Source organism: Gopherus evgoodei, chromosome 12, assembly GCF_007399415.2.
Source record: "Gopherus evgoodei ecotype Sinaloan lineage chromosome 12, rGopEvg1_v1.p, whole genome shotgun sequence".
In the NCBI taxonomy this organism is placed as follows: Eukaryota; Metazoa; Chordata; order Testudines; family Testudinidae; genus Gopherus; species Gopherus evgoodei.
In genome coordinates, this window is record NC_044333.1 from 5,285,841 (window position 1) to 5,310,075 (window position 24,235).

The 24,235-nt window shown below is 54.7% G+C and overlaps 3 protein-coding genes across 11 annotated transcripts in view; 1 reads left to right on the forward strand and 2 right to left on the reverse strand.

Moving 5' to 3' along the window:
* Positions 1 to 123: 123 nt before the first annotated feature.
* On the reverse strand, positions 124 to 9,874 carry LRRC29 (leucine rich repeat containing 29). Of its 4 annotated transcripts, none has more exons than XM_030581793.1 (8): positions 9,829 to 9,874; positions 8,860 to 9,001; positions 4,966 to 5,067; positions 3,109 to 4,092; positions 2,689 to 2,892; positions 2,198 to 2,410; positions 1,409 to 1,626; positions 124 to 1,300 (listed from the first exon to the last, which is right to left on the reverse strand). In XM_030581793.1, exons 2-8 carry the CDS (start codon positions 8,884 to 8,886, stop codon positions 1,132 to 1,134), a joined length of 1,917 nt encoding a protein of 638 aa, XP_030437653.1. In that variant the 5' UTR covers positions 8,887 to 9,001; positions 9,829 to 9,874; the 3' UTR covers positions 124 to 1,131. The 4 variants fall into 4 exon arrangements, with proteins under 4 accessions (XP_030437653.1, XP_030437655.1, XP_030437656.1 ...); XM_030581795.1 differs by lacking the exon at positions 9,829 to 9,874 and adding an exon at positions 9,782 to 9,799; XM_030581796.1 differs by lacking the exon at positions 9,829 to 9,874 and having other exon boundaries at positions 2,198 to 2,344; positions 8,860 to 9,139.
* Positions 9,875 to 9,942: 68 nt separating this feature from the next.
* TMEM208 (transmembrane protein 208) lies at positions 9,943 to 19,172 on the forward strand. Its single transcript, XM_030581803.1, has 6 exons — positions 9,943 to 10,039; positions 11,711 to 11,806; positions 12,816 to 12,875; positions 13,283 to 13,419; positions 17,127 to 17,211; positions 18,712 to 19,172. The coding sequence occupies exons 1-6, from the start codon at positions 10,034 to 10,036 to the stop codon at positions 18,847 to 18,849; spliced, it is 522 nt and encodes a 173-aa protein (XP_030437663.1). The 5' UTR covers positions 9,943 to 10,033; the 3' UTR covers positions 18,850 to 19,172.
* Positions 19,173 to 19,281: 109 nt separating this feature from the next.
* KIAA0895L (KIAA0895 like) overlaps positions 19,282 to 24,235 on the reverse strand; it is a 48,729-nt gene continuing 43,775 nt past the window's right edge. For all 6 annotated transcript variants that reach the window (XM_030581800.1, XM_030581798.1, XM_030581801.1 and 3 more), the window contains one exon: positions 19,282 to 20,642. In XM_030581800.1, coding sequence (XP_030437660.1) covers positions 20,478 to 20,642 — 165 coding nt within the window. In that variant the 3' untranslated portion in view covers positions 19,282 to 20,477. The remainder of the gene's footprint in view (positions 20,643 to 24,235) is intronic.

Sequence of the window (24,235 nt, forward strand, 5' to 3'; positions counted from 1 at the left end):
ATTCCTCTGGCCTCCCTGGGCTGGAGCCTGGTTACGGGCAGAAGCCGCGTCGCACCCCTCGCCCTCAGGCAGCAGTGGCAGAGGGGGGGGCTGGGCCATTGCACAATAGCACAGGGCAGGGGGCTGTTTGAATTCGAGTCTTTTATTAGAGCACTGGCTGCATCGCCGGCTAAAGGCGCCACACGCCGCTTTGGCGGAGTCTGACGCAGGGCGGGGTCCCAGGAGGGTCGTGGTGGGTGGTAAGGAACGCCTGAAACGGAGGCCAGTGTGCTCTGGAGGCAACTGATGGGGCCTTGCCTGCTGGTGTGCTTGGGGCAGGCATAGGCTGGCAGCACCGAGCTTTGTCCTGGCACAGGAGAGGGAGTGGTGAGCCATCCCTGCCCCCTCACTGCTGGAGGGGGAGAGCGGGCAGTGAGCCATCCCTGCCCCCTCACTGCTGGAGGGGGAGAGCGGGCAGTGAGACATCTCCCAGAGAGCAGGGGGTGGCTTAGGCAGTGAAGTTCCCCCCTCCCACCCTCTTTGCAGCACTAGGCTTAGTCCTGAGCTGCAGTCTGTTCTGGGGAGACGGGGCAGGGGGCTTGGATGAGTCGCTGGCCTCAGCCTCAAGCACAGCCAACTGCATGGAACAGCAGCTCTCGCTGCCCAATGCTGCTGAGGAAGGAAGCACCCAACCCCTTCAAGGGGCTTTATCACCCTCTCCCCCTGGCACTTTTGGCTTTTCCCACTGTCTCAGCCCTGCGTGACCAGCTGGGGACCCCTGGAACTCACTGTGGAGGTGCCAGGGCCCCAGTGGAGGCAGTCTGCAAACAGCCCTGCAGACCAGCATCTCCCAAAGGCACCCTGGGGGCGTGCTGGGGAGGGAGCTCAGGGCCGGGCCCGGCCTGGGTCTCTGCACACCTGGACCTTGGCAGTGGCCCAGCTGCACTTGGTGTTGGACACTAGAACTCTGGCCAAGGGGTGTCACAGAACCACTACTCGCCCCCCAGCCCAGGCCAAGACGCCGTGGAGTGTGTCCCCCAGCTGGGAGTGGAATGCAGCAGCACACCCATGGGGAAAGGCCTGAGCTGCAGCATCAGCCGTTCTCCGAACTGCCCCAGACAGGAGGGATCTGAGCCTGCCGCTTGGCCCCGCTCACAGGGTGAAGGAAAGGTCTGCTCCACCCACAAAGCGCGACTGGACACACGTCTGCAGGGGCAGCTGGGCCTGAAAAAGCGCAATATCAGCCATGCTGATCCCATGGCACATGGAGACATCCAGGCTCTTCAGCTGTCTGCACTCCCTGCTGATGGCCTCCAGTGTCCTGCAAAGGAGACAAGTCAGGACTCTTCCCCACTCCTCCCAGCCTGCAGCAGGCAGGGCGACTCCCCCCTTGAAGGCCAGCATCAGAGGAAGGCCTCGCGATACTTACTGGCCTGTGAGCTGGCTGCAGCCAGAGATGACCAAGTGCTGGAGTCTCCGTAGAGAGCTAGCGGCCTCTATGAAGCCTTTGTCAGTCAGCTTTCCACAGTGACTCATGGACAGCCGCTCCAGGCTCTGGCAACCCCTGGCCACCGCTACCAGGCTCGCGTCAGTGAGCTCCGGTAGCAAGCTGAGGGACAGCCGCCTCAGGGCTGGGAAGCGGATAACCTGGATGGACAGACGGATGAGAGCCCATCGGGCAGAGCCGGCCTGAACCTTTCCATAGTATTACAGCCATTGTGCCCACCTGAGTCCCAGCACATCTTCACCACCAGCTCCCGGCCTGGGCAAAGCTTGCACAGAAAGCTTCAGAGCAGAAAAGTGTTTGGCATGAGAGAAAAGGCGTCCTCAGCCCAGCTCCCACCCGAGCCGTGGCACCAGGGAGCTCTGAGGAATGAGGTCTTACCCCTAATCTCTCTCTGGGTCAGTACCGCTGCTGGCAGGGCAGCTTCTAACCCAGTCAGCCTGGCGTCTGCCCGCTGCCCACCCAGCCGCACGGCAGCTCCCCAGCAGCACTCAAAGCTGGAGAAGCAGATCGGAGCCTGATTCCTCCACCTCGGCACCCTGCGTCACATGGGCGCCTGGTGGGCAATGGTGACGCAATCTGGTGCTGAGAGGGAGCTGTTAGCACCCAGCAGCGTTTCACCTGGTATGTGCACAGGAACACGCAGCCCAGGAGGATTTCACTGGACAGCCACTGGGCTGGGCTAATCCCAATCCACGGCTGGGCTCTCCATACCTTGGTAATGCTGCAGTCAGTCAGCTTGCTGCAGGCCATGAGGTCGAGCTCTTGCAGCTGTTCTAGTGCCTGCAAGGAGGCCCGGTGCTGCTTCCGGGACTCGTTCCAGGCAGAGTCGCTGAGGACCTTGGGATCCTGCTCCAGGTTCTGCAGGGGCGGCAGGAAGAATCCCATGTTACCGAAATTCCTGCTGAACTGTGGCCCTGCGTCCTTCTGCCAAGAAAAGGACACGTTGCTGAGCCCGGGAAGCTCTCGGCCTCCCATCCTCTGAGCTGTGTCAAGGCCTGGAGTCCCAGAGAGAAGGAACAGCCCCATAGACGTTCCCGTTCCATGCTGGCCCCCTGCAGGAACCTGAGCTGTGACTGCGCTGCCACCACCTCCATGCATCCTCATGTCTGGGCACAGGTTGGCCCTTGGCAGCACTCAGAGAGCCCCTGCTGCCTTGGCTTTCACTCCATGGGCATCAGCCAGGCTCCGGAGCAGGCTCTCACCTCTCTGCGATGGTTACGCTCCTCTATGCCCAGGAGGCCCCAGTCTGTCAGCTCCTTGCACCAGGCCAGTCTCAGGACAGTCAGCCGGGGGAGGTGGGAGGCAATCGCTTGGATGCTCACGTTGGTGATGGAGACGCAGGAGGAGAGATCTAATACCTGCAGACTGGGGCTTAGGGACCTGGCCAGCGAGAGGACAGAGCTGTCCTGGGGAGGAGAAGGGAATGAGTGAGAAGCCAAAGAGCTGCACTGAGCAATGCCAAGCCTGCCCTATTGGCCAAGGCTCTGTGCAGGAGAGAGCCCCACGCGACCAGGGTCTCCCCGGTGGGGCAGAGCCTGGTGGCCTGGCTGCAGGTGAAGGGGTCTGGGACCGAAAGGCAGGGCCCTGCTCCCTCTGCCAATAGCAGGAATTGGGGAACTTACTCTGAGCAGACAGCAGAAGGCAAAGCTGAGGGAGGCCAGGTTAGGCCGCAGCTCGGGGGCGGAGCACACTTTCACCAGCTCACTGCCGCTCACGAGGCTGCACTCAGACAGGTCCAGCCTCTGCAGGCTCCGGAGCTCAGCAATGCCTAGGAAACCCCTGTCCGTCAGCCGCTGGAGCTTCCCCAGGCACAGGCTCTGCAGAGCTCGCAGCCCCGCTGACACAGCGAGGGCGGCCTGGTCGGACAGCTCAGAGCATCCAGTGAGGTCCAGCGCGGTCAGGTGGGGCTGGTGCGTACAGAGGAGGCTGATGGCCTCGTTGGAGAGGTCCCTGCAGTTCTGCAGCACGAGTTCCTGCAGGCACAGCCCCTCCACTTGCACCAGGGACCTCATCGCCGGCGAGGTGATGCTGGTGCCGCTCAAGTCCAAGGCCCTGAGGCTGCTGGCCTGCTCCTTCAGGAAGCGCAAGAGGTTGCGGAAGGACAGCAGGGCAGAGGAGTTGTAGTTGCTGGACCCACGGTAGGGGTCAAACCCAAAGGTGAGGTGGCAGCGAGCCAGCGAGAGTCTGGCCAGGCGCGGCGCACAGCCTGTTAGCCGGTTGAAACTGAGATCCGACAGGTAGCGCAGGCCGGCCAGGTTCAGCTCCTGGAGGTTAGTCAGTGCTCGCTGGGCTTGGCCGATGGTCTCTGGCTTGGAGAGCAGCGTCCCGGACATGAAGATGCTGTTGCAGCCACTCAGATCCAGTGAGGAGAGGCAGGGGCAGGCAAGGAGGAGGTGCATGAAGGACGTTTCGGTCAGGCTGCTCCCACGCAGACACAAGCTCTGCAGGTGTGGCCCCAGGTGACAGGAGACAGCCTGGATCACGTCCCGGGAGACAGTGGAGCTGTCGAGGCTGGTCAGGCTGACGCAGCTCACGCGCCGTCTGGCCAGGCTCTCAATGGCAGCCAGGGAGGAAGAGGTGGCTGGGATGTTGTACAGGATGTTCTCCTGGAATCGACAGGAGAGAGGCTATGGGGGAAGGCAGAGCAAAGGCACTCCCCCATCCAGGCCTCTAGCAATGCCCCCAGGAGGGGAGGCAGGACTCCAGGGAGAGATGGCTTGGGGGAAGCATTGGAGACACAGGCTAGCACAGGCCTTGAGGCTCCAAAACCTGGGTCTGGGGGCAACAACAGAGGTACCCTAGGCTCCAGAGACACAGCCAGGGAACAGCCCCTTAGCTGGGGGCAGACTGAGCATGTGCAGAATGAGGTAGCGAATGCAGGTCCCAGGGAGTGACCACAGGAGTGCAAGCCTGTGCATTGCCTGAGAGCTGTGGGGGGGAGGAGGGAACTGCAGAGTGAGCCTGGAGGGGACTGAGTGCTGCAGTGAGCTGAGGGAGTGGGGGGCGGGAGGACTGCATTCAGGTATGTGCTTGGCCTGGCTCTGTAACTCTCCTGTGCTGTCTAAAAGTAAAGAGGGGGTGTTAAGAAGATCCTTGCAAAGCCACTTCCCTTGCTCTACCAGCCACATGGTGCCACCAGAGAGCATACAGGTGGATGAAGCTCTGGGGAACTGTGCAGAGTGGCTGCAGAGGCTTGGGAACTCTCAGCACTAGCTTTGTGGCCTGGGGCCGTTGGCTGTGGAGTCCTTCATCCCAGGAAGGGGGCCACATGGCAGGTCTTCCCTGAGGATGGTGCCCTAGAAGTCCTGCTGCTTGAAGCAGGGACTGGACTCAGCCCAGAGCCGGCTGCCTGGGCAGGTGGGATCCAAAGGTGGGGGCCGATTAACACAGGCTTGTAGCCGGTCACGCAGGTGACTCAGCAGGACTGGGCCAGTGGGCACACCGCGCGGATGAGGGCTGCAGGGAGGGGTAGGCTTTACCTGCCGCAGAGAGTCCTGGGCCGCAAAGTACCAGGTGTGATTCACCAGAGAGGCCTCCTTCCTGTCAGCAATGGGCAAGAAGCTGAGGATGTAGGTGATGACCTGGGAAGAGAATGGGAGACGCATGAGGAAGGGCCCCAGAGCAGGATTTACGCAGCACAGAAGAATTAGGGCATGTGCCAGGGAAGCCGTGATTGGAGAACAGCAGCAGTGAGACACTGCTGTACAGTCTTCTTTAAAATAAGAACACAGCATAATTGATGCCATGATGTCTGCCTGTGTCTGCAGCCAGCCTGAAGCAATAGCTCTGAGAGGTGTGAACTACCTTCTTTGTGCAGATGGTGTGTGAGCTCTGAAATGCTAATCTAAATGTCAGTATGATGAACTGTCTCACTCCAGACAATTTCAGCTGAAACTTCCAGCTCACGTTTGTATCCCACAATCCCAAACTGCCTCTCCCTCCTTCCCAGCTGACAAAAGCCGCAGCTGTTCCCAACTCTGGTGCCAAAGGAGCCAGCTTCCCCCAGACAACTTCCACAATGTCATGCTATATGATCAACACAAAACTCTGAGTATGCTGTCAACTTAGAGACAGCGCAAAATCAAATGATCAAATTCAACAACCCAGAGATGCTGCACTGGTTCTGTGAGTCATTGTCCTCTTTAATGACTCAATAGACCACCTCCTTGTTTTAATTTCTCAGAAGCTTCTGCCCAATTCCCAGGCTGCTGCATGGGAGTGCTGAAGAATTCAGATCAAGTTTGCCATGCACATGGCCCCGAGGAGAAATGTGTGTGACCACTTCTGTGGTGGGACACAGCAGCTGGTCATGCACAGAGACGCTGCTCAAGCATTTAGGACAGGAAGTGAGGAATGCTTTATCCTAGTATGTGTGCAGGCACAGTTCCCAACCTTCTTTTCACCCTATAATATTTCACGTGCAGTTTGGCCAGTGCTGTCTCAAGGGTGCGCACTGACAGAACTGAAGGAATACTCCGCACAGCTGTAGTGGGAGCAAGGCCAGCTGGGATCAGGATTTTGTTTGGCTCCAGCAGAGAAGTTGTAGTTACATCTGTGTTGTTTTCATTCACTGATCAGAACCTCGTGACTCCACGCTAAAGGACAGAGAGGCACAAGAGTGGTCAGAAAAGCCTAAGTGAAAACAGCGTGGCCGGCTTACATGAGGAACAAACCTACATGGCCTAGGATGGGGTTGTGACGGATTTGGAGCTGCCTGTTTTCCTGGATCCACTCCAGCTTTTAAACAGCTCCTTGGAAGGACCCCTTCACTGTGCCAGATCTGCAAGGGGTCTCAGTGTTTCTTCAGGGTAGGCCAGGCAGCCTCAACATTTCCACGACTGAGCTTTGGGCTCCAGCACTCCTGCCTCACACCATGAACTCCACCCAGCGAGTCCAACTGAGACAGACGCCTGGTCAGAGAGCGTTACACTCTTCTGGGACCAGCGCACCTCAGCCAGTGTTTGCAGTGACACTAGGCAGAGGTGGGTTTGTTAGTCACCCAGAAAACAGCATCGGAAAGTCCTTAGGTTAGTACAGACAAGCAAAGGTTAAGACATGGTCCATCCTGGCCAAGCCAGTGTTCACCCAGCCATGCTGCCTGGAATCCATTTCTGGCCCTCTCCCTCGGTCACCTCTTTGTCAGTCCCAGGTGAGAGCTGCTGAGCCTCTCCAAAAGTCAGCTCTGATCCCCTTTCTGCCAACCCATGCTGAGGTGAGGTCACATGTTCCACCTGCCAGAGATTTCAACGTCCTTGGGCCTCCCATTGTCATTCTGGATCCTCCACTGATATGGGTCAGCTTCAGCCAATCCTTTAACGCCCAATTCATCCCACCCCAGCCAGTTCTGTGACACACACACTTCACGGCTCCTGCTCTGCCCTAGGTGTAGAGTTAACCCTTTTGCACCATGGGGTGGCAATCCCACGTTCAGTACGTTACTGCCATTCACATCCTTCATAAACATATTAGACCAGTCCACTTCGCCACACCTGTAATGCTTCCTGGGCACTGCATCAGGGCCAGGCCACTGGGGGGTTTCCCCAGGCATCTGCTGAGTTAGTTTAATGGCAGCATTGTCAGAAATGCCCTAGGAAGAAGGGGTGGGTCCCTGCAAGCATCTAAGAGCCAAGGCAAGAACCCTTCACTTGGCTGTTCCAGCCTGGCCGCTGGCAAAGCTCACCAAACTGTTCCAAACCCAGGAAACTGCCAAGAAAGGACGGGGCGTGCAGGGGGGAAATGTTATAGGGAACAGTCCCCCTCCAGGTAAGGACTCTAGACGTGTAGACTTTTGTTGTTGTAAAATCCCTTTTTCTCTTATGCTCTGCTTGGATCCTGAGGTCACACGAATACTGCTGTGGTCCAAGAGAAGGCTGTTTGGTCACTAGCTCCCCAAGGGAATACCCACAAGGGCTGAACCCCATCACACAGGCAGGGTGAGCATGGTCAGTCCACAGGGGCCTGCAGCCCAGGGCCTGGTCTAAGAGTGACAGTATCATCACCAAGTCCCAAAGTCAAAGGCATTGAGGGAAGCTGAGGGAGGCCAGGTAATAAAGGCAGATAAGCAGTCTAGAGAATTCTAGCGAAACCGTTCTGCCAGTCTATTGCTTGTTACTGTTAGGTACTTTGGACTTTGGGTCATAGCAGAGCTGAACGTTAGCTGCTCTTATCAGCATCCTTAATGACTCCTCTAAAGGGTGTTTCCACAGCAGCACTATCCTCACTGTACAGAAGATGGCTGAATACTTTATGTGCTTTTTAAGCTCACACCAACCTCTTGATCCAAAGGTTTCTAACATAGAGCCACATCCTGCGGAATGCTGAGCACTCCCAGCTCCCTCGGAAGTCAAAGTTATCCCAGTGAAATCAAATCCCAGTGAAACTAAGGCTGCTCAACACCCAATAGAAACACCCAACGGTACGTTTGGACCACAGAAGAGGGTGTCTCAGGATTTCTCCTTAGTTCAAAGATCTGCACCTCTCGAGTGCTTTACCAGCAGAGGTACTGTGGCCAAAAATTCCTTGGCTCAGCCTGTGTTCCTTGCTTTCCCCTCACATTGTCCCCGAAGGGGTTAAACTAGAAGCCAGAGTATCCACAGCTAAGGTGGAGCTTGGGGGCTGCGTGAGTATAGAGTTTTATGTTTCTTAATATAAACAAGGCTCTTTACAAGAAAAAAACCAAGAAAAGAGATGCTGGCTGATTTGGAGTTTTGGTAATGGGAATCCTGGGGGGCTCAGGGATGAGGGGGGGCAGCATCCCACATCCCAACAAGGGCCTGAGACAGAAGTTCTGAGCCCAGAGGATAAGCTGCCTGAGCTAGAAGCAGCGACTCGATTCTACCCAGAGCCAACTGGCTGGGAAGCACATGGGACCCTGCTTGCAAGAGACCTAGTGATCATAGAGAAGGGCCCTGTGCCAGGTTATAACATTGTCTTCTCCAAATGAACAGCTTACTGGACAGTATAGCAGTTGGCTGTGAACAGCGGCATCCCTTCAAGCACTGCCACAGAGGCATACACATTTGTCCTATAATGTGTGGTAAAGGTGCGATGAGCCCTGAAGAGCCATTGCCCTCTCTGAAGCCATGAGGAAGCAGCATCTCTGGTGGAGTGAGTCCCTGTCCCCGGAGAGCAGGACCGACACTGGTAACACACACACCAGCAATAACACTCTAGCAGCCCATTTAGATGACATAGGCTGGGCCCTGCTACCAACCTAGGGCCCAAGGAAACACAGGAGTGTTGTCCTAATTTGAATCCCAGTTCTAGTCATATGAACTCCTGTGACCCTCCAGACACTGACGGGACTAGGAAGTGCCACAGGGGTCCTCCATCCAGCCCGCTGCTGTCCAGCCTGAGCTATCAGAAGATGTTACCTCCACCGGGAGCCTTTGCATCTCCATGCCGGTGTCCAGGGGACAGCAGCTGCATCTGCCCCTTCTTGGGACCCCGAGCACGGATTGCTCCTGCTCAGGCCCAGCTGCTCCCCTCGGTTCGTCCAGGCGAGGGCCTCAGTCTCTGGAGTCCAGACAGAGCTATCAACACCTGGCCCTCTCCAATGCCCCCATCCTGTCTATCCTACTGCCCCACCCCCGTCTGCCTGTCGTACTGCCTGCACCCCCCGTCTGTCTGTCCTACTGCCTGCACCCCCCTGTCCTACTGCCCCCACCCCCCTGTCTGTCCTACTGCCTGCACCCCCCAGTCCTACTGCCCCCACCCTGTCTGTCTGTCCTACTGCCCCACCCCCCTGTCTGTCCTGCTGCCTGCACCCCTCTGTCCTACTGCCCCCACCCCGTCTGTCCTACTGCCTGCACCCCCCAGTCCTACTGCCCCCACCCCGTCTGTCTGTCCTACTGCCCCACCCCCCTGTCTGTCCTGCTGCCTGCACCCCTGTCCTACTGCCCCCACCCCCCTGTCTGTCCTACTGCCTGCACCCCCCAGTCCTACTGCCCCCACCCCGTCTGTCTGTCCTACTGCCCCACCCCCCTGTCTGTCCTGCTGCCTGCACCCCTCTGTCCTGCTGCCCGCACCCCCCTGTCTGTCCTACTGCCCCACCCCCTGTCTGTCCTGCTGCCTGCACCCCCCAGTCCTACTGCCCCCACCCCCATCCTGTCTGTCCTACTGCCCCACCCCCCTGTCTGTCCTGCTGCCTGCACCCCCCAGTCCTACTGCCCCCACCCCGTCTGTCTGTCCTACTGCCCCCACCCCCTCTGTCCTACTGCCCCTGCCCCCCGTCTGTCCTACTGCCCCACCCCCCTGTCCTACTGCCCCCACCCCGTCTGTCTGTCCGTCACTCACGCGCTCCCCTGTCCCTACCACCCTATCCCGGTGTCCGTCCCACTCACTGCCGGTCTCTGTGCCCGCACTTCCGGGTTCACCATGGCAACGCCGCAAAGGATGCTGGGAATGGTAGCCTGGTGCGGGGTCAGAACCCCGCCTCTTTCCCACAGCGCCGGCTCCTCCCTTCCGCTTCCGGTGACGCGGCCCCGGTGCCGGAAGCTGCGCTACTGCTGAGTTGGTGTCGCTGCTGCCGGGGGAGCTGGAGCCGCAATGGCGGTGAGGGGCTGCGGGGCGCCTGGGGTCCCGCAAAGCGCCGGGCACGCGCTGGGGGCGGCCTGAGCCCCTCCCCCCGGGCCTGGCCTGAGCCCCTCCCCCGGGGCCTGGCCCCTCCCCCCACCTATGCCCCGAGCCCCCCGCCGGGCCCCTCCCCCACCTATGGCCTGAGCCCCCCTGTCCGCCCCGCCTGGCCCTGGCCTGAGGGGAACCACCCCATGGCCTGGTCTGAGTCCGCCCACCCCGGGCCTGGCCTGAGCCCCCCGCCGGGCCCCTCCCCCACCTATGGCCTGAGCCCGCCTGTCCCCCCCGCCTGGCCCTGGCCTGAGGGGACCCACCCCATGGCCTGGTCTGAGTCCGCCCACCCCGGGCCTGGCCTGAGCCCCCTGCCCGGCCCCTCCCACACCTATGGCCTGGCCTGGCCTGAGCCCCCTTGTCCGCCCCGCCTGGCCCTGGCCTGAGGATCTCCTCCACCCCACCCCCCCCGTGGCCTGGTCTGAATCTGCCTGCCCCGGGCTTGGCCTGTGCCTCCCGCCCGCCCCCCTACCCTGTACCCTGAGTCAACCCCAGCTTCCCCCTCCTGGGCCTGGCCTAGGCCCTCAGCTTCGACACTCCTGAGAGCGAAACAGGAAGGTGTTTCCCTGTGCGAGACCCTATCGCTGCTCCCCCACGAGGGCTGCACAGCAGGGTGTGGGGGGGTGATTGTAAAACCACAGAAAATGGTGAGGGGATCTTGGGGGTGGATGTAGAACGTGATGCTTGTTTGTTAAATTGACATGAGTTCCACTGACTATCTCTTTAGAGCTGTGTATGGATCCCTCAAGGGTAGGGTTATAATAGACAACATGCAGATAGGGGCCTTCAGGAAAGAAAGGGGAGTGACAGAGATGTGCCCTGTCCAGCCTGTAAACATCAATGACTGACCAACTGTCGCAGAACAGTTCTCCAAACCAGGGCTGCAACTGAACAACAGAGGTAGAAACTGGGGATGATATGCTCACCCACGTAAGCTGGCCTTCAGAGAAACTGACAACAGTTAGAAGCACATGGCAATGCTTGGACTTTGCAGGTCAGCTTAGGATAAACAAAAAATGTTAGTCTACAAAATGCCCAAAGACCAGCAGACTAAACTATGCTTTATAAATGCTGGGGTAGAACCCACGTGGCGCTCTAGATTGCTGACAAACACAGGAGCAGAAGAAGCCTGTAGGGCTTAAGTGCCATTAACAAAAGCCACAGGATAAAGATCGACCATCCGAAAACTGCTGTGAAAATGACCTGACAGCATAATCCAATCCATCCTGGAATATGGACGCAAAGCCAAGGGCCCAACCTTAACAGCCATCTACAGCAGCTGGGGCAAGAAACCTACAGTCCTGCAAACAAATGATACACGTGTACAAGAACTCACCCAACGACGGCTGGACAGAATGGAGATTTTTATTTTCTCTTTAGCACTATATGAAAAGTGTACTCAGTGTCTGGTGTTTCCACACTCAAAGCAGCTAAATGTCTATGCTCTTTAATTATTCCAGGCCTCAACAGCACTGCCTTTGGGATCAGTGACAGTGGGTTGTGGAGGGGGGGTAGGCAGGAGGAGCTTTGGGGAAGGGATTGAGATGTGAGCAGAGGGGTGTAAGGATGTATGTGTTAAAGGCTGCGCTCTTTTTCCAGCCAAAGGGGAAGGTGGGAACAAAAGGGAAAAAGCAGATTTTTGAAGATAACAAGGAGACGCTGAAATTCTACCTGCGGATCATCCTTGGTGCTAACGTGAGTGTCTCTCTCCATCAGTCTTCTAGGGCTATGAATTCCTGTCTGCAGCTACTGGCTGGAATGGCAAATCCCAGCATGTTGGGCAGGACATTGCTTCCTTCCCAGATGCCTGTTCTGTCGCATCCTTTTGTGAGGCCTGATAGCCCTAAATCCTGTGTGGCCTTGGGGATCGAAGGGTTTGGGGAGATGAAGAAGGGATTTCTTTTCTGGCTGGCAGCTCCATTTCAGTCAGGGCCAACATGAAAAGGGCCATACGGCCTCATGTAACTTCTGCACTTAAGGGCTGTAGGGGGAGTAGTGACACACCTTGCTGAGTCCCCAGAGACCTGGGGAAAGAGCTGACACCTCTGTCTATCAGTGGAGATGGAGTGGTTTTAACTTCCAGGAATGGATTAGCAGGGAGGGAGTTGACCCAAACCTGGCCTGTAGTGAGGAATTGCAGGTTGGGAAGTGCACCTTCTCCCACCCAGCGCTCTGAAAGCTCGGGGGTGGGCAAGACTTCCTTTGGGTATTTATTTTATGTGGAGGAGGAGAAATGTACAGCCCCACAATGACAGAAACAGTCTCCAAAACTCCATATATGTCTTGGCCTATGGCGTACTGTAAAGGCACGAGTGGCTAGGAGGGATGAAGGAGCTAAGAACTGGCACTAGGAAAACAAGGAGCTCTCCTTTGCCTTACAGCTTTCACCCCTAGTCAGACTAACATGTCTGCTCTGCTGGAGCCAGCTCATAGGCCTGGGGCTTTCCTGGCTCTGAAAACTGTCTGGATCCAGCTTCAGCTTTCTGACGCCAGGGAGCTCTCTGAAGCTTTCCTTTTCCAGCGTCGTAGGGCAATAGATCTTGGAGAAGCAGGCAAGGTGCAAGCAGGGGTGACCCTCTGAGACTTAGGCCATTTTTCATGATAGCAGATTGGGAGAAGGCCCAAAGCTGTCCCGTCCCTGAGGTGTTCCTTCCCCTCACACTCGCTCATTCTGGCTTCTTGGCTCTATTTCCCTTGTCTTCAGGCCATTTATGCAGTTGTGAACCTGGTGATCTTCTACGCAACAGCCTCCTCCTGGACCTGGGTAAGTCCCTAATCTCTGACCCTTCTCTGCTCAGGGTGGAGGAAGCGAGGGGGTAACACCTGGTGGGGTATTTGTTCCATTCTCTCGCCCTTCCTTCAGCTTCTCCCTGGGGCTATAAGGAATCTTTACTGGCTGTTCAAACAGCGACCTTCAGATCTCCTGTTGGGGTTAGTGTGGAGTTTGGCGTTCACTCACACTGTCTGGGGCCCCCATTGTTTCCAGGTTGCTCTGATAGGCAGTGCATAAGCCATGTTTCCCTGGACACCCAGACCCCGTGAGGGGCTTTTACCCAGCTGAGACGAGAAGATCTTCACTGATCAGGAATGTCAGTAATCATTGCTCTGGGGCTCTGCTCCTCCCCTGTGGACGGGTTGCTTTCATGGCTGACCTTTGTTTGCTTGTTGCAGGTTGCGTTTGTGTTTAGCATGGTGATCTATGGTGCCAGTTACCGCTCCATGAACTCCATGGCAAAGGCCTCTTTCACTGACGATGGCAACCTTGCTGATGGGGGAATTGATCTGAATATGGAGCAGGGGATGGCAGAGTGAGTGTCCACACCCACCTGAGTCCAGGTGAGCAGGACCTGCTGCCTGAGCGCGTACACAGACCCATTTACCCTTGAGAGCGTGGGAAGAAACAGAGCAGAGCCTCAGCTCTGAGGCCGTCCCACAGAGTTCACTTGCTCTCCCCAGTGGGAAACTTCCTAATCATTCTTGTCATTTGCCAAGAATCCGTCAAACTGTCCTCGTTGCTTGAACGTCTAGCTCTGCCTCCAGGAAGTGAGGAATGGGCACCCCAGGAAGTGTGCTAGGCTGAGACAGTGACTTGCACTAGGCTGGCTGGGCGACCGTACCCAGCTGCTCCGCCAGCTCCTCCCTAGCCCTTTGGCCTCTCTCCTGGGGTGTCACATTCTCTAGCAGAGGACAGCTCTTCCCCTGCCCTTTGACTCAGGGGGATGTTTAGGGTGCATAAAATCTTTACCCTCTCCAGAGTTATAGGGTTCTTTTCCTTGGATTGGCTGCCTGAAGCACCTACACAAGAGTTGTTTCCTTAGAACAAAGCAAGACCTATTAAACAGAGAGACAGTGGAATTAAAAGCTTGCTTAACAGACCTGGATTTATACATGTGAGCTAAGCTAATTCAGGCACCCTCAGCTTGCTTACAGGAAAGACCAGGCAATTTTGTGTAGTCAAGAGCAAGTCCTTGCTCTCTGGCCTCTCCTCGGAGATCCAGCCCCACGCTGTGCAGAGAGAGTCAGTTCCCTCCCTCGATCCACTCCACCTGTTTGTCAGATCTTTGTTAAAGGTCCTCCTCGTCTGAGGTGAGGCATTCTGGTTGTGTGTCTGTCCCTTCCCCTACCCTGCATCTGCCTGCTCTGTTTCGATTGTCAGCTCTCTGGGGCAGGGACTGAGTGTGTCTGTACGTGTTCAGTGCCCAGCCCTGTTCTTGGGCCCGGGGTACTCCCAAGAGGAAGAGAGGGGCTGGGGAAACAGGCAGTCTGCTCCAGGGGTGAGCTGGGTAAGTGTCAAAGTGGGGGGGAGTACACACAAAGTCTCACTCCTAGGGATGGAAATATCATTTAAAAAGTTAACCAGTTAAACAATTAAAATTATATCATTGAACCGGTTAACCGAGGAGGCTCGGGCGGGGCGGGGGCTGAGTGGTAATGGTTAGGGTCAGTTAACAGTAAGCCTAATGTTAACCGTTGAACCTTTTACATCCCTAACTCCTTCACGCGGTGCCCCGTACGGTACGGAGATGTCGCCATAGGGGTCTGTCGCGGTGTGTCGGCTGGTGCCAGGCCAATCAGAGGGGGTTCACATGCAGGCTTGGGCAGATGGCGGCACATTGCTGTATGTTCAGGAGGCCCCCTTCTGCCAGACAGGCAAGAAATGGCACCTTTTTAAACCTGGAACTAAAATTCCGTGGAAAACATTGAGGGGAAAAACTGAATTCCACTGGGAGGCCCAGGGTGGCATCCCCTCCCCAAGGGCATGTCTGCAGCATTGAATGTTAAGGGCCCCGCTGAGAGGTGGGAACGGCAGAACCATCCCAGCGTGACTGCACTGTTGCCATCACCACTCTGTGACTCCTCCTGTTGTCTTCTGTGTCTGTTGCTCATGTGGGCAAAGTTGACATTGCAATTAAACCAAAGACTTTCTCAAACTTTCTGTGAAAGGGAGGACTCAGACAAGGAGAGGTAGGGGAAGAGGAGGAAGTTGGCTACTACCAGAAAAAGAAACTGCTCGTGTGTTGGTGCAAGGGCCGTTTGCACTATAGCTTCTGGCGCAACTGGCCTGGGTATCGCCACCTCACCCACTTGTTTTCTCCCTTGTCTCCTTACTACTTAATGTCTCTCTTACTCTCCTCATTGACCACTTACCTCTGGAAAGCTTGCTGGGGCCTTTGTGTGACACACACTGTATAGGACAGAGTGATAGTGAAAAAAAAGCACCACCTGATTTTTTCTGAAATCCTCCTAGTACTATGGGAAATTGTTTGGCTGGATAATGATGTTGCACCAGATGTGACACATGGCCTGGTGCTTCACCATACAGCTGAGTGATTGGGAATGGATTGGCAGGGATGGGACTTCTATTGGCTTGTTCTAAAAAGTGTAGGTAAATGATTGTATATGTCCCTCGAATCCACAGCTCATATAAGTTCTATCTTTCCTGGTACAACTGTCCTGAGTTACGTTTGCCTGGGCAGTAGAGAGAGTTTTTACTTGCCTGATATACTACAGTTCACCGCCTAGAATAATTTTTGTCCAAGATAAATAATAGTGCATGCAAAAACCCACTATTAATGCAGCATAGATGTGCTAAGAGACACTGAAGTCACGAAATGCGGTTACGGTTTACTGCTCCGCTCTGCCCCCTTGTGTTTGTGCATTGGAATAGTCTCCCATGATGCGATCTCTGGGTTTTCCAGTATTTTCCTGTGCACTTTTTCCCAGCAGGGTCAGAATAGGTGCGCGGTATTAGAACTAATGTGCTGTACTCTCAGCTGCTCAGTTCCTGTCAGTTTGCCATTTGAAACACTCCAAGAGCCATTGTTACACTCCCCTTTCACCTGACAGTCCTGTCATCTTTTACTTTGCCATGGGAGCAAACGCTGACTTGAAACTGCTTTTTGTGCAGTACTGATTGAAATGTATTCCAGCATCTCATCTAACCCCGAATTGGATTTTGTACATTCCTTGAGGGTGTGGTGTAGGCAGTTGTTACTTGGGAGATCTAGGTTCAGGCCCTGTGGTGAGGCGAAATTCATTCCCGTTTGTGAGGTGCTCACGTGCTGTGTGGTCAGGTCCCCAGAGAAGCTGTTTCCAAATGCTGGACAGCTCCGTGTGGCACTGCATACAGTGAGACATGCTGATTCCCGCTGGTGCAGGGTCTGTGTGCCAGCCTGTTGGTTTCTTACTCCAGTACGTGTTGTTTCATGTGAGTGCCGGGGGACTGTTTCTCTTCTGTGCACATGACAACAGTCTGTGTGTGTCTGAGCTGTGTAGAAGACAAACATATCATGCTGTTGTGAGAGCTGCAATTCTGTAATCAAAGCTGGTGTTCAGCCCACCCTTGCCAATGGCTCTCGCCGTTTGAATGTTACCTCAATGGTATTATGTGTGGGAAATCAAAGGGGTGGGGGACCTGGCCTGGGGTCAGATGAGTAATGGCTAGTTGTCCCTGTGGCTCAGTTTGTGGCCGTTGGGGTATGTTTGTCCATGGGATGCTGCATTGTCAGCTCAGCCGCTGTGTATGGAAATGGAGAGTGCATGCAGAGGGGCTAGCTGCTGTGGCATGGGATTAACAGCTCTCAGCGTCCTGTGTGCGAGCAGGCTTCGTGCAGAACACAGGCCAAAATTCCTATGTAGCTGCCTGTAATGGCGTTGAACATTTTTTCTCCCATTCAGCCAGGCCTGCCCTACCCCTCCGCTGGGGAGCCCAAGGCCCTATTTGAGTCTTCAGCCAATTGTAGTTAATCCAGAAGACACTATTTCTCCGAGGCCCTAACTCACCTGGCAGAATGGGGAATTTAACACACAATTCCCCTGTGGGCTAAGGCTAAGCCAAAGCCAAGGAACTGTTCCTGCCCGAAGGAGAACGGGGAAGGGCTATAGGGGAGCCCAGTAGCTTTGCAGTGGCAGCAGAACTGTAGTGTTAACGACAGAGTTTGCGACTACCGATGTTCAGTACAGAAAACGGGCCCTGGCTCAGTGCAATTAACCTGTTGCTTTTCCTGTCCCTCAGGCACCTCAAGGATGTGATCTTACTGACTGCCATTGTCCAAGTGCTCAGCTGCTTCTCCGTCTATGTCTGGTACTTCTGGCTCTTGGTAAGTCGTTCAGGCCCTTCTCTCTATGCCCAGATTCAACACTTGCCTTGCTCTCCCTTCCAGCTCTGCTCCATTTCATAGACTCCAAGGCCAGCCTAAGGACCAAGACTGCCCACCTGTAGAGCACAGGCCAGAGACCTGGCCCAGCAGAATTCCCAGAGCAGATTTTAGAAAAACAGCCAGTCTTGATTTAAAAATGGCCAGGGATGGAGAATCCACCACGGCCCTTGGTAATTGTCCCAGTGGTTTATTACTCTCACTGTTTACCCCTTATTTCCATTTAATTTCTCACCCTCCCTTCCCAGCCTGGAGCTGGGTTTTGGTCACCCATGCAGCCCTCCCCCAATCTTCTCCAGATGAGAGAGTGCTATTATGCATGGGAATGCTGAGGCCTGCTGGGGTTTGGGTGCCACCTGTCTGAAAGCCCTTGGACAGTGAGAGGCCCAGAGGGCAATGATAGATGGGGCAGAGTCCAGGCTGTCTTGGGATGCGCATTGTGATACTTTACATCAGTGTGGTGGCGGGGTGAGCTGTGAGTACTTATCTGTCTTTGCTTGACTGTGTCGGTGCAGGGGAAACCCTGCCTGAACTGGGGAGCTGCTGAGCACTCAGCACCCCTGAAAATCAACTTCTTTTTTTGACCCTTCTAACTTATCAATGACTTTAACACCTGGCCCAGGGAGACGTACATCAGAACAGAACTTCCTGCATAGACTGATTAAAAATCCCAAGCTGATTAGTACCTAGCTTTGTCACCAGTGGGTCTGTGTGGCAGAAGCCACCCGCTATAAATGGTTGGCTGGCTAAAAGGTAACTCGGAATATTTCCCTTTGTCGGCGGAGCAGCCTTGGGTCTGACTCCCACACTGGGCGTCTTGTCAGGAGGAACAGATTGAATTGAATAAGCACTGGAATGGAGTAGCCCACATTCTCCTGTTCGAGGAGCAGTCCTCCTGGAATGGGGGCGAGCCCGTTGCTGAGAAGTGGGGCCTGGTCTGTGGAGGTCTTAGGAACTGAAGCCAAGATTTTCATAACTAGGCTCCCATCATGAGGCCTCAAGTCTATATTTAGGCCCCTAAATAAGTGGCAAGTATCAGAGGCGGAGCTGTGTTAGTCTGGATCTGTAAAAGCAGCAAAGAATCCTGTGGTACCTTATAGACTAACAGACGTTTTGGAGCATGAGCTTCCGTGGGTGACATGCATCTGACGAAGTGGGTATTCACCCACGGAAGCTCATGCTCCAAAACGTCTGTTAGTCTATAAGGTGCCACAGGATTCTTTGCTGCTTTTACAGAAGTGGGTGGTTCTCAAAAGCGCTGAGCCCCTGCAGCTCCCATTGCCTGCAGCACGTATCTAGGGGCACCTTTCACCAGCACTAACGTGTCACTAAAGACCTAGACTCAGGGGTCATGTCCAGTTCTGGATGTAGAATCAGCTTCTCCAGAGCTCTGCGGTACCTGGTCCTACAGTAACTGAGTTTGCTGCCTGTTGTGCTTTGTAGGCTCCAGGACGGGCTCTCTATCTCCTGTGGGTGAACATCCTGGGGCCCTGGCTCACGGCTGACTCTTCAGCTGCCACCCAGGAGCCAAATGAGAAGAAGCAACGCCGCCAGGAGCGCCGCCAGATGAAGCGCTTCTAGCTACACACGTGGGGGTGGATTAGATCTAATTCACCATCTCCACCTTGTTACTTCATCAGGGATGCGATTTAAACCAATCAGAAACCATCACAGTGTCTGTCACCCTCTCATTGATCCATTCCACTCTAAAGGCTGCCAGAGACTTCCCTTGACTGCTTCTGATGGTCACATCAGGGGCTGCTCCACCACTTGGGGCCTTACTTGACAAGGGGGAGGGAGGTTGCAATGGGATATGTGTAAATAGCTTTTTCGAGCAATGGTGTAAGGAGTTTGGGGATTGGAATTGCCTTGTTGGAGGAAATATATTAAAGAGGAGAATCTAAGCGCTGGGACTGGTGGCCGATGTTTGCTTCAGGGTCAGACTTTGCAACAAAAAAATCACCAGCAGGCAGAGATGAGAGCTGGAAAATGTCATGCTGCCAAGTGAAAGTTTGACAAAGTTCTAAGCAATGGAGAAAGGACGTTCAGAATGGAACTGGCCACTCTCACTGAACTACCACTGACTGGGCAGGGACCATTCACAATAGTCCCCCAGCACTACCAGAAAGCTGGTGCTCAGATTTCAAGTTCTTGGGTGACACCATCCCCCGTTTCTTCGCTAGTCCCCCAGTGAGGCCTCCAGCATCACTGACACTTCCCATGTAAACACGAGTGGAAAAAAAATCTTTATTGGGGGGATTAAAATCTTCCTTACAGCTGAGGAATGGTCAGGGGCAAAGGCATTTTTACAGGCAATGTCTGGGTGGGAAGCAAAGAAGCAGCTGACTGAGTTCTGGTGCTGACCAGAGCACCTCCTGATGAGGGAATATCGCGCTGGCAGAAGCTTTTCATGGCATGCAGCCTACATTTGATTTCTTTAATAATATCCAGTCCCCTCTCCCCAGCTAGAGAAGTCACTCCTAGCTGTATGGTTTCCCCTCTGCCCAGGTACTGCAGCGATGAGCACAGGACAAGAACCAATATAGACGAGAACAGCCCTGGTGCTCCTTCACCCTCTCCTGGAGTGCAGCACTCGTCCGGCTCTGCTCCTCCAACACCTCACATCCTTCCACCCTCCCTGACCAATCCACCGCTCCCTCCTAGGGTTTTAATCTATGATCTGCAGACTTCACCGTCCTCTCAGTGATTCCTATAGAACATTTCTGTTCTCCACCTTGGATTTGTTTAACTATCTTCCATCATCCTTCCTTGCGCCCTCTCCCAGCAACAGCATTTAAAAACCCCACCCCCCAAGCACCTGTGGTGCTAGTTCCCTCCTGTGGCATTGCATGCATCTTAGCCATCGTCCCCTCCCCCCACCCTCACCACCGCGTTCCATACTGCTAAGCTGTGGCCTGCTGCAGGAACCCCCACCCGACCAGCTCTCCCTTTGCAGGACCCAATGCTGAATGGCTGGGAGGAAGCTCTGAAATGACAGCCTCCTCCCGGTCAGGACTGACCTGCCGAACAGTCACAAAATGAATAATACACAGACCCCTGGGCACCCTAAATGCTTTGGACGGCTGCAATCAGACATGCACACAAGACAACTCCTTTTTGTGCCTAAGGCTTCCTGTCCGCAAGGTAGTGTGACCTGGGAAGTGGGACACTGCCACAGGGGCAGGCAGGTCAGGACCCTGCAGACCTGGTCAGCCCGGCAGCAACTGCTCGAGCTGCTCCTCATTCAGTCTGTTGGTGGCGATGATGTGGTCAAGCTGCTGCCTGTACCGTTCCATGTCCTGCATGAAATGGGGGATTCGTGCCTTCTCCAGAACCCCAAATTTCTTCAGCTGATTCACATCTTCGTAGGAGACCTGGTAGAAAGAAAACGGATGTTTCAGGCCATCCATCCAAGGCGATCTCTGCACACACACAGCCCTGCATGCATTCTGATTCACTCACCTCCTGCTGTAGCATCTGGGGGAGGGCTGCTAACTTAGCTACACTAGCCTGGGCCTTACTGAGAGGGCCCCACATGGTGGCAAGAATAGATGGGACGTTCTCAGGAATTCCAGGCACCAGAGCTACATGGTCACACTCTGGCCAGGAGGGCTGGGTGGCTGTGAACCACCAGCTCCAGACTCTAGGGTCCGGGGTGACGTGGAGGGGTCACGGAGAGGCTTCCAACAGATACTCTTGTTTCTCACTGCAGTGCATGAGACCCAATGAGCTGTGCAGATATTGGAGCCTGGCAGGTCAGTTTCCCCTTTGGAGCAGAAATTGCTGATCTGGAGGCACGTGACACAGAGCACAGGCAGCTCCTGTGGCCTGACAGGAACTTTGCTTCAGCCCTTGAGCTTGCACCTGCTGGGGCTGCAGTGAGGGCAAGGTACAGGGTGGAACGGCACAGCTTTGCTCAGCCATAAAACAAACAGAAGTAAGCACGCCCCTATCACTGTGGCGGGGACCAGAGCACCTACCCTAGGCCTAAATCAGCAAATGTATTGACACAAGCCATGCAGTGAGAAACGGGGGTCAGGCCAGAGCTTCAGAAATACACATTAGCCTCTGGAGGCCCAGGCCAAGCCAAGCCAAAGAAGGACCAACAGAGTCTCTGGGGTGTAGTGACTGTCTTGGGAGAATCCCCAGATAGGCAGGGTAATGTGCTGGGTTTTGGCACCTCACACCGCTGGTTCCTCATCTTTGTGATCAGGAAAAATGCAGGCCCAGGGTAGCAAGTGACACCTGTGTCTAAAAGCTCTTCTGTGCGGTAGAAATATGGGAGTGCGACATGACCGGTTCCACCAGGTGAGAACCAATGCTCACGTGGCCAGGCTTGAGCTATCAAAATTAGCATGGGGCGAGCCTGTCCGAGTCTGCTCAAATCAGCACCATATGGAAGGGGAGGGCACAGGTGCCAACTTCCCCTCTTTTCTGTGGGTGCCTGCCCCTCCCCTGCCCCCAACCCCGACCCCCCACTCTGCCCCTTCCATGAGGCCCCACCTCTTCTCCATTCCAATCCCTTCCCAAATCTCCACCCTGGCCCTGCCTCCTCCCCTTCCCTCCCTGTTTGGCAGCTGCCGGTTGGGAAGCGCTGGGAGGTAGGCAGAGGAGTAGGGACAAGGCATGCTTGGGGGGGGGGAGGGCTGAGGGAGGGGTGCTTGGCTGCCAGTGGGTGCAGAATACCCACAAATTTTAACCTGTGGGTGCTCAGCCCCAGACCACCCATGGAGTTGGTGCCTATGGGAAAGGGGGAGAGGGAAAGTATAGCAACGTTTCCCTTTCCAGGGGAGTAGAAAGGTGTGTGACAAAGCACCCGGGCTACAACCTGGTCTGGAACAGAACTGCTGATACTTCCTGACTGGCGGGTGGTGAACAGGTCTATTGTTGCCATTACCCACCTCCAGAAACTGGCCTCTGCGATGGTGAGTCCGAGGGACCGTTTGTGATCACTGCTGAGATGGTTCACTAGACATTTCTGAGAGCTGGGAGGGGGGATGCTTTGAGCACTAGTCCATTATTGATGCAGAAAGTCCCCAGGTTCATTGGACAGGCACCTCTCTGCTTGTTTAACCAGATCATCGCAGCAGTGCTCTCCATGGACACTTGCACAGAGTGACCTTTGACGTGAGGCAGATACGCTTGACTGGCTGGGTGACTAGCTGAAAGCTCTTAAACACTGATGTGGAGACAGAGCTCCTGAGCTGACCAGAGATCCTAAGCCTGAAAGTCCTCCCTGGCCAACAGATGAAGTATCTGTGACTAGGGTCACTGAGGGGAGGGTTGAGGAAAAGGGAACCCGTTGTGTACACTGGCAAGATCCATCCACCAGTTCAGGGATGTACATGAGTCAGCACGTCCTGTGGATGCCAAGTGGGACAGCAGTCACACGTCAACCATCTCTGCAGGACTCTGCGGAGAAGTCTGGCACACTGAGCCACGTACGTGCAAGCTGCCACATGACCTAGCAGTCTCAGGGAACCCCTCACTGTCATACAAGCATACGCTTTGCAGTCTTTGTATGAGACCGATACTGCCTGAAACCTGGCCTGAGGTACAGAGGGGCTCAGTGTGATCTGCTCAAGAGACACTCCTGTGAATTCAACTCCCTGTACAGGAGGAAGAGAGTTACCAACTGTCACACTGAGACCCATTGGCGCCTGCCAGGAAAGGGATCACTGTCCTTTACAAGCAATGCCTGGCTCAGACCTGACAAACGCACACTGCCTCCAAGGTATTTATCCACGAAGGGCAGCTTGTGAGGTCTCTGCTGAAAGCTTGTAACTTACCAATCCTCAATCATTGCAAGATGTGTGCATGGGTTATATTTAAGGGATAATGTAACTAGATTGAAAATTAGGCCCTTATGGGTCTTGAGGAAAGCCCATTAAAGTGGGAAGTGATTGCCACCGCCTCCTGCCCCCCCCCCCCCCCGCTGGCTAGCCAATTACATACTGTATAGTGCTCTTGTCCACCACTGCAGCAGCCCAAACGGTCAGTGGCAAACCATCAACGATAAACCATAAGTCCACTGAAGTGAGATGGGCTGCTATGGCAGCGAGGAGACGCCTTCCGCAGAAAGGCAAAGGACTGATTCAGTGTCTCACAGGGTGGAGAGAGACATGCTGCAGCATCCAGCCACCGAGAAAGAACCTGGGTGAGGGGCGATGCTGCAAGGAAGATGCTGTCCTAGCTCCTGGGGACTAAGACAGGAGAGAATCTACTTGATTGGTTAGGAAAGGTAACGAGTACTAAGTATCAGCCCTAGTTTGTGTTCTATGGTTGTTTTATGTCATCATTTGTTTCCATCACTCACACTTGTTTCTATTCTCTCTCAAATTTCTTTTTCATAGAAATTCAGGACAGGAAGGGACCTGGATAGGGCATCCAGTCCAGTCCCCTGCACTGAGGCAGGACTAAGTATTATCTAGGCATCCCTGGCAGGTGTTTGGCAAACCTGTTCTTAAAAACCTTCGACAACAGAGATTCTATAACCTTCCTAGGCTATCTGCTCCAGTGCTCAGCTACCTTCAGTTAGGAAGTATTTCCTAATGTCCTAAATCTCCCTTACCGCAGTTTAAGTTCATTACTTTTTATCCTGTCCTCAGTGGTTAAGGAGAACAATTTTTCACCCCTCTCTTTATAACAACCTTTTATGTACTTGAAGACTGTTATTATGTCCCTCTCTCTCCACCAGGCTTCTCTTCTCCAGACTAAACAAACCCAGTTTTTTCAGTCTTTCCTCACAGGTCATGTTTTCTAGACCATCATTTTTGTGGCTCTTCTCTGGACTTTCTCCAGTTTGCCCACATCTTTCCCAAAGTGTGGTGCCCAGATGTGGACACAATATTCCACTTGAAGCCTTACCAGTGTAGAGTGGAAGAATTACTTTTTGTGTCTTGCTTAACAACACTCACAGAATCATGGAATATCAGGGTTGGAAGAGACTTTGGGAGGTATCTAGTCC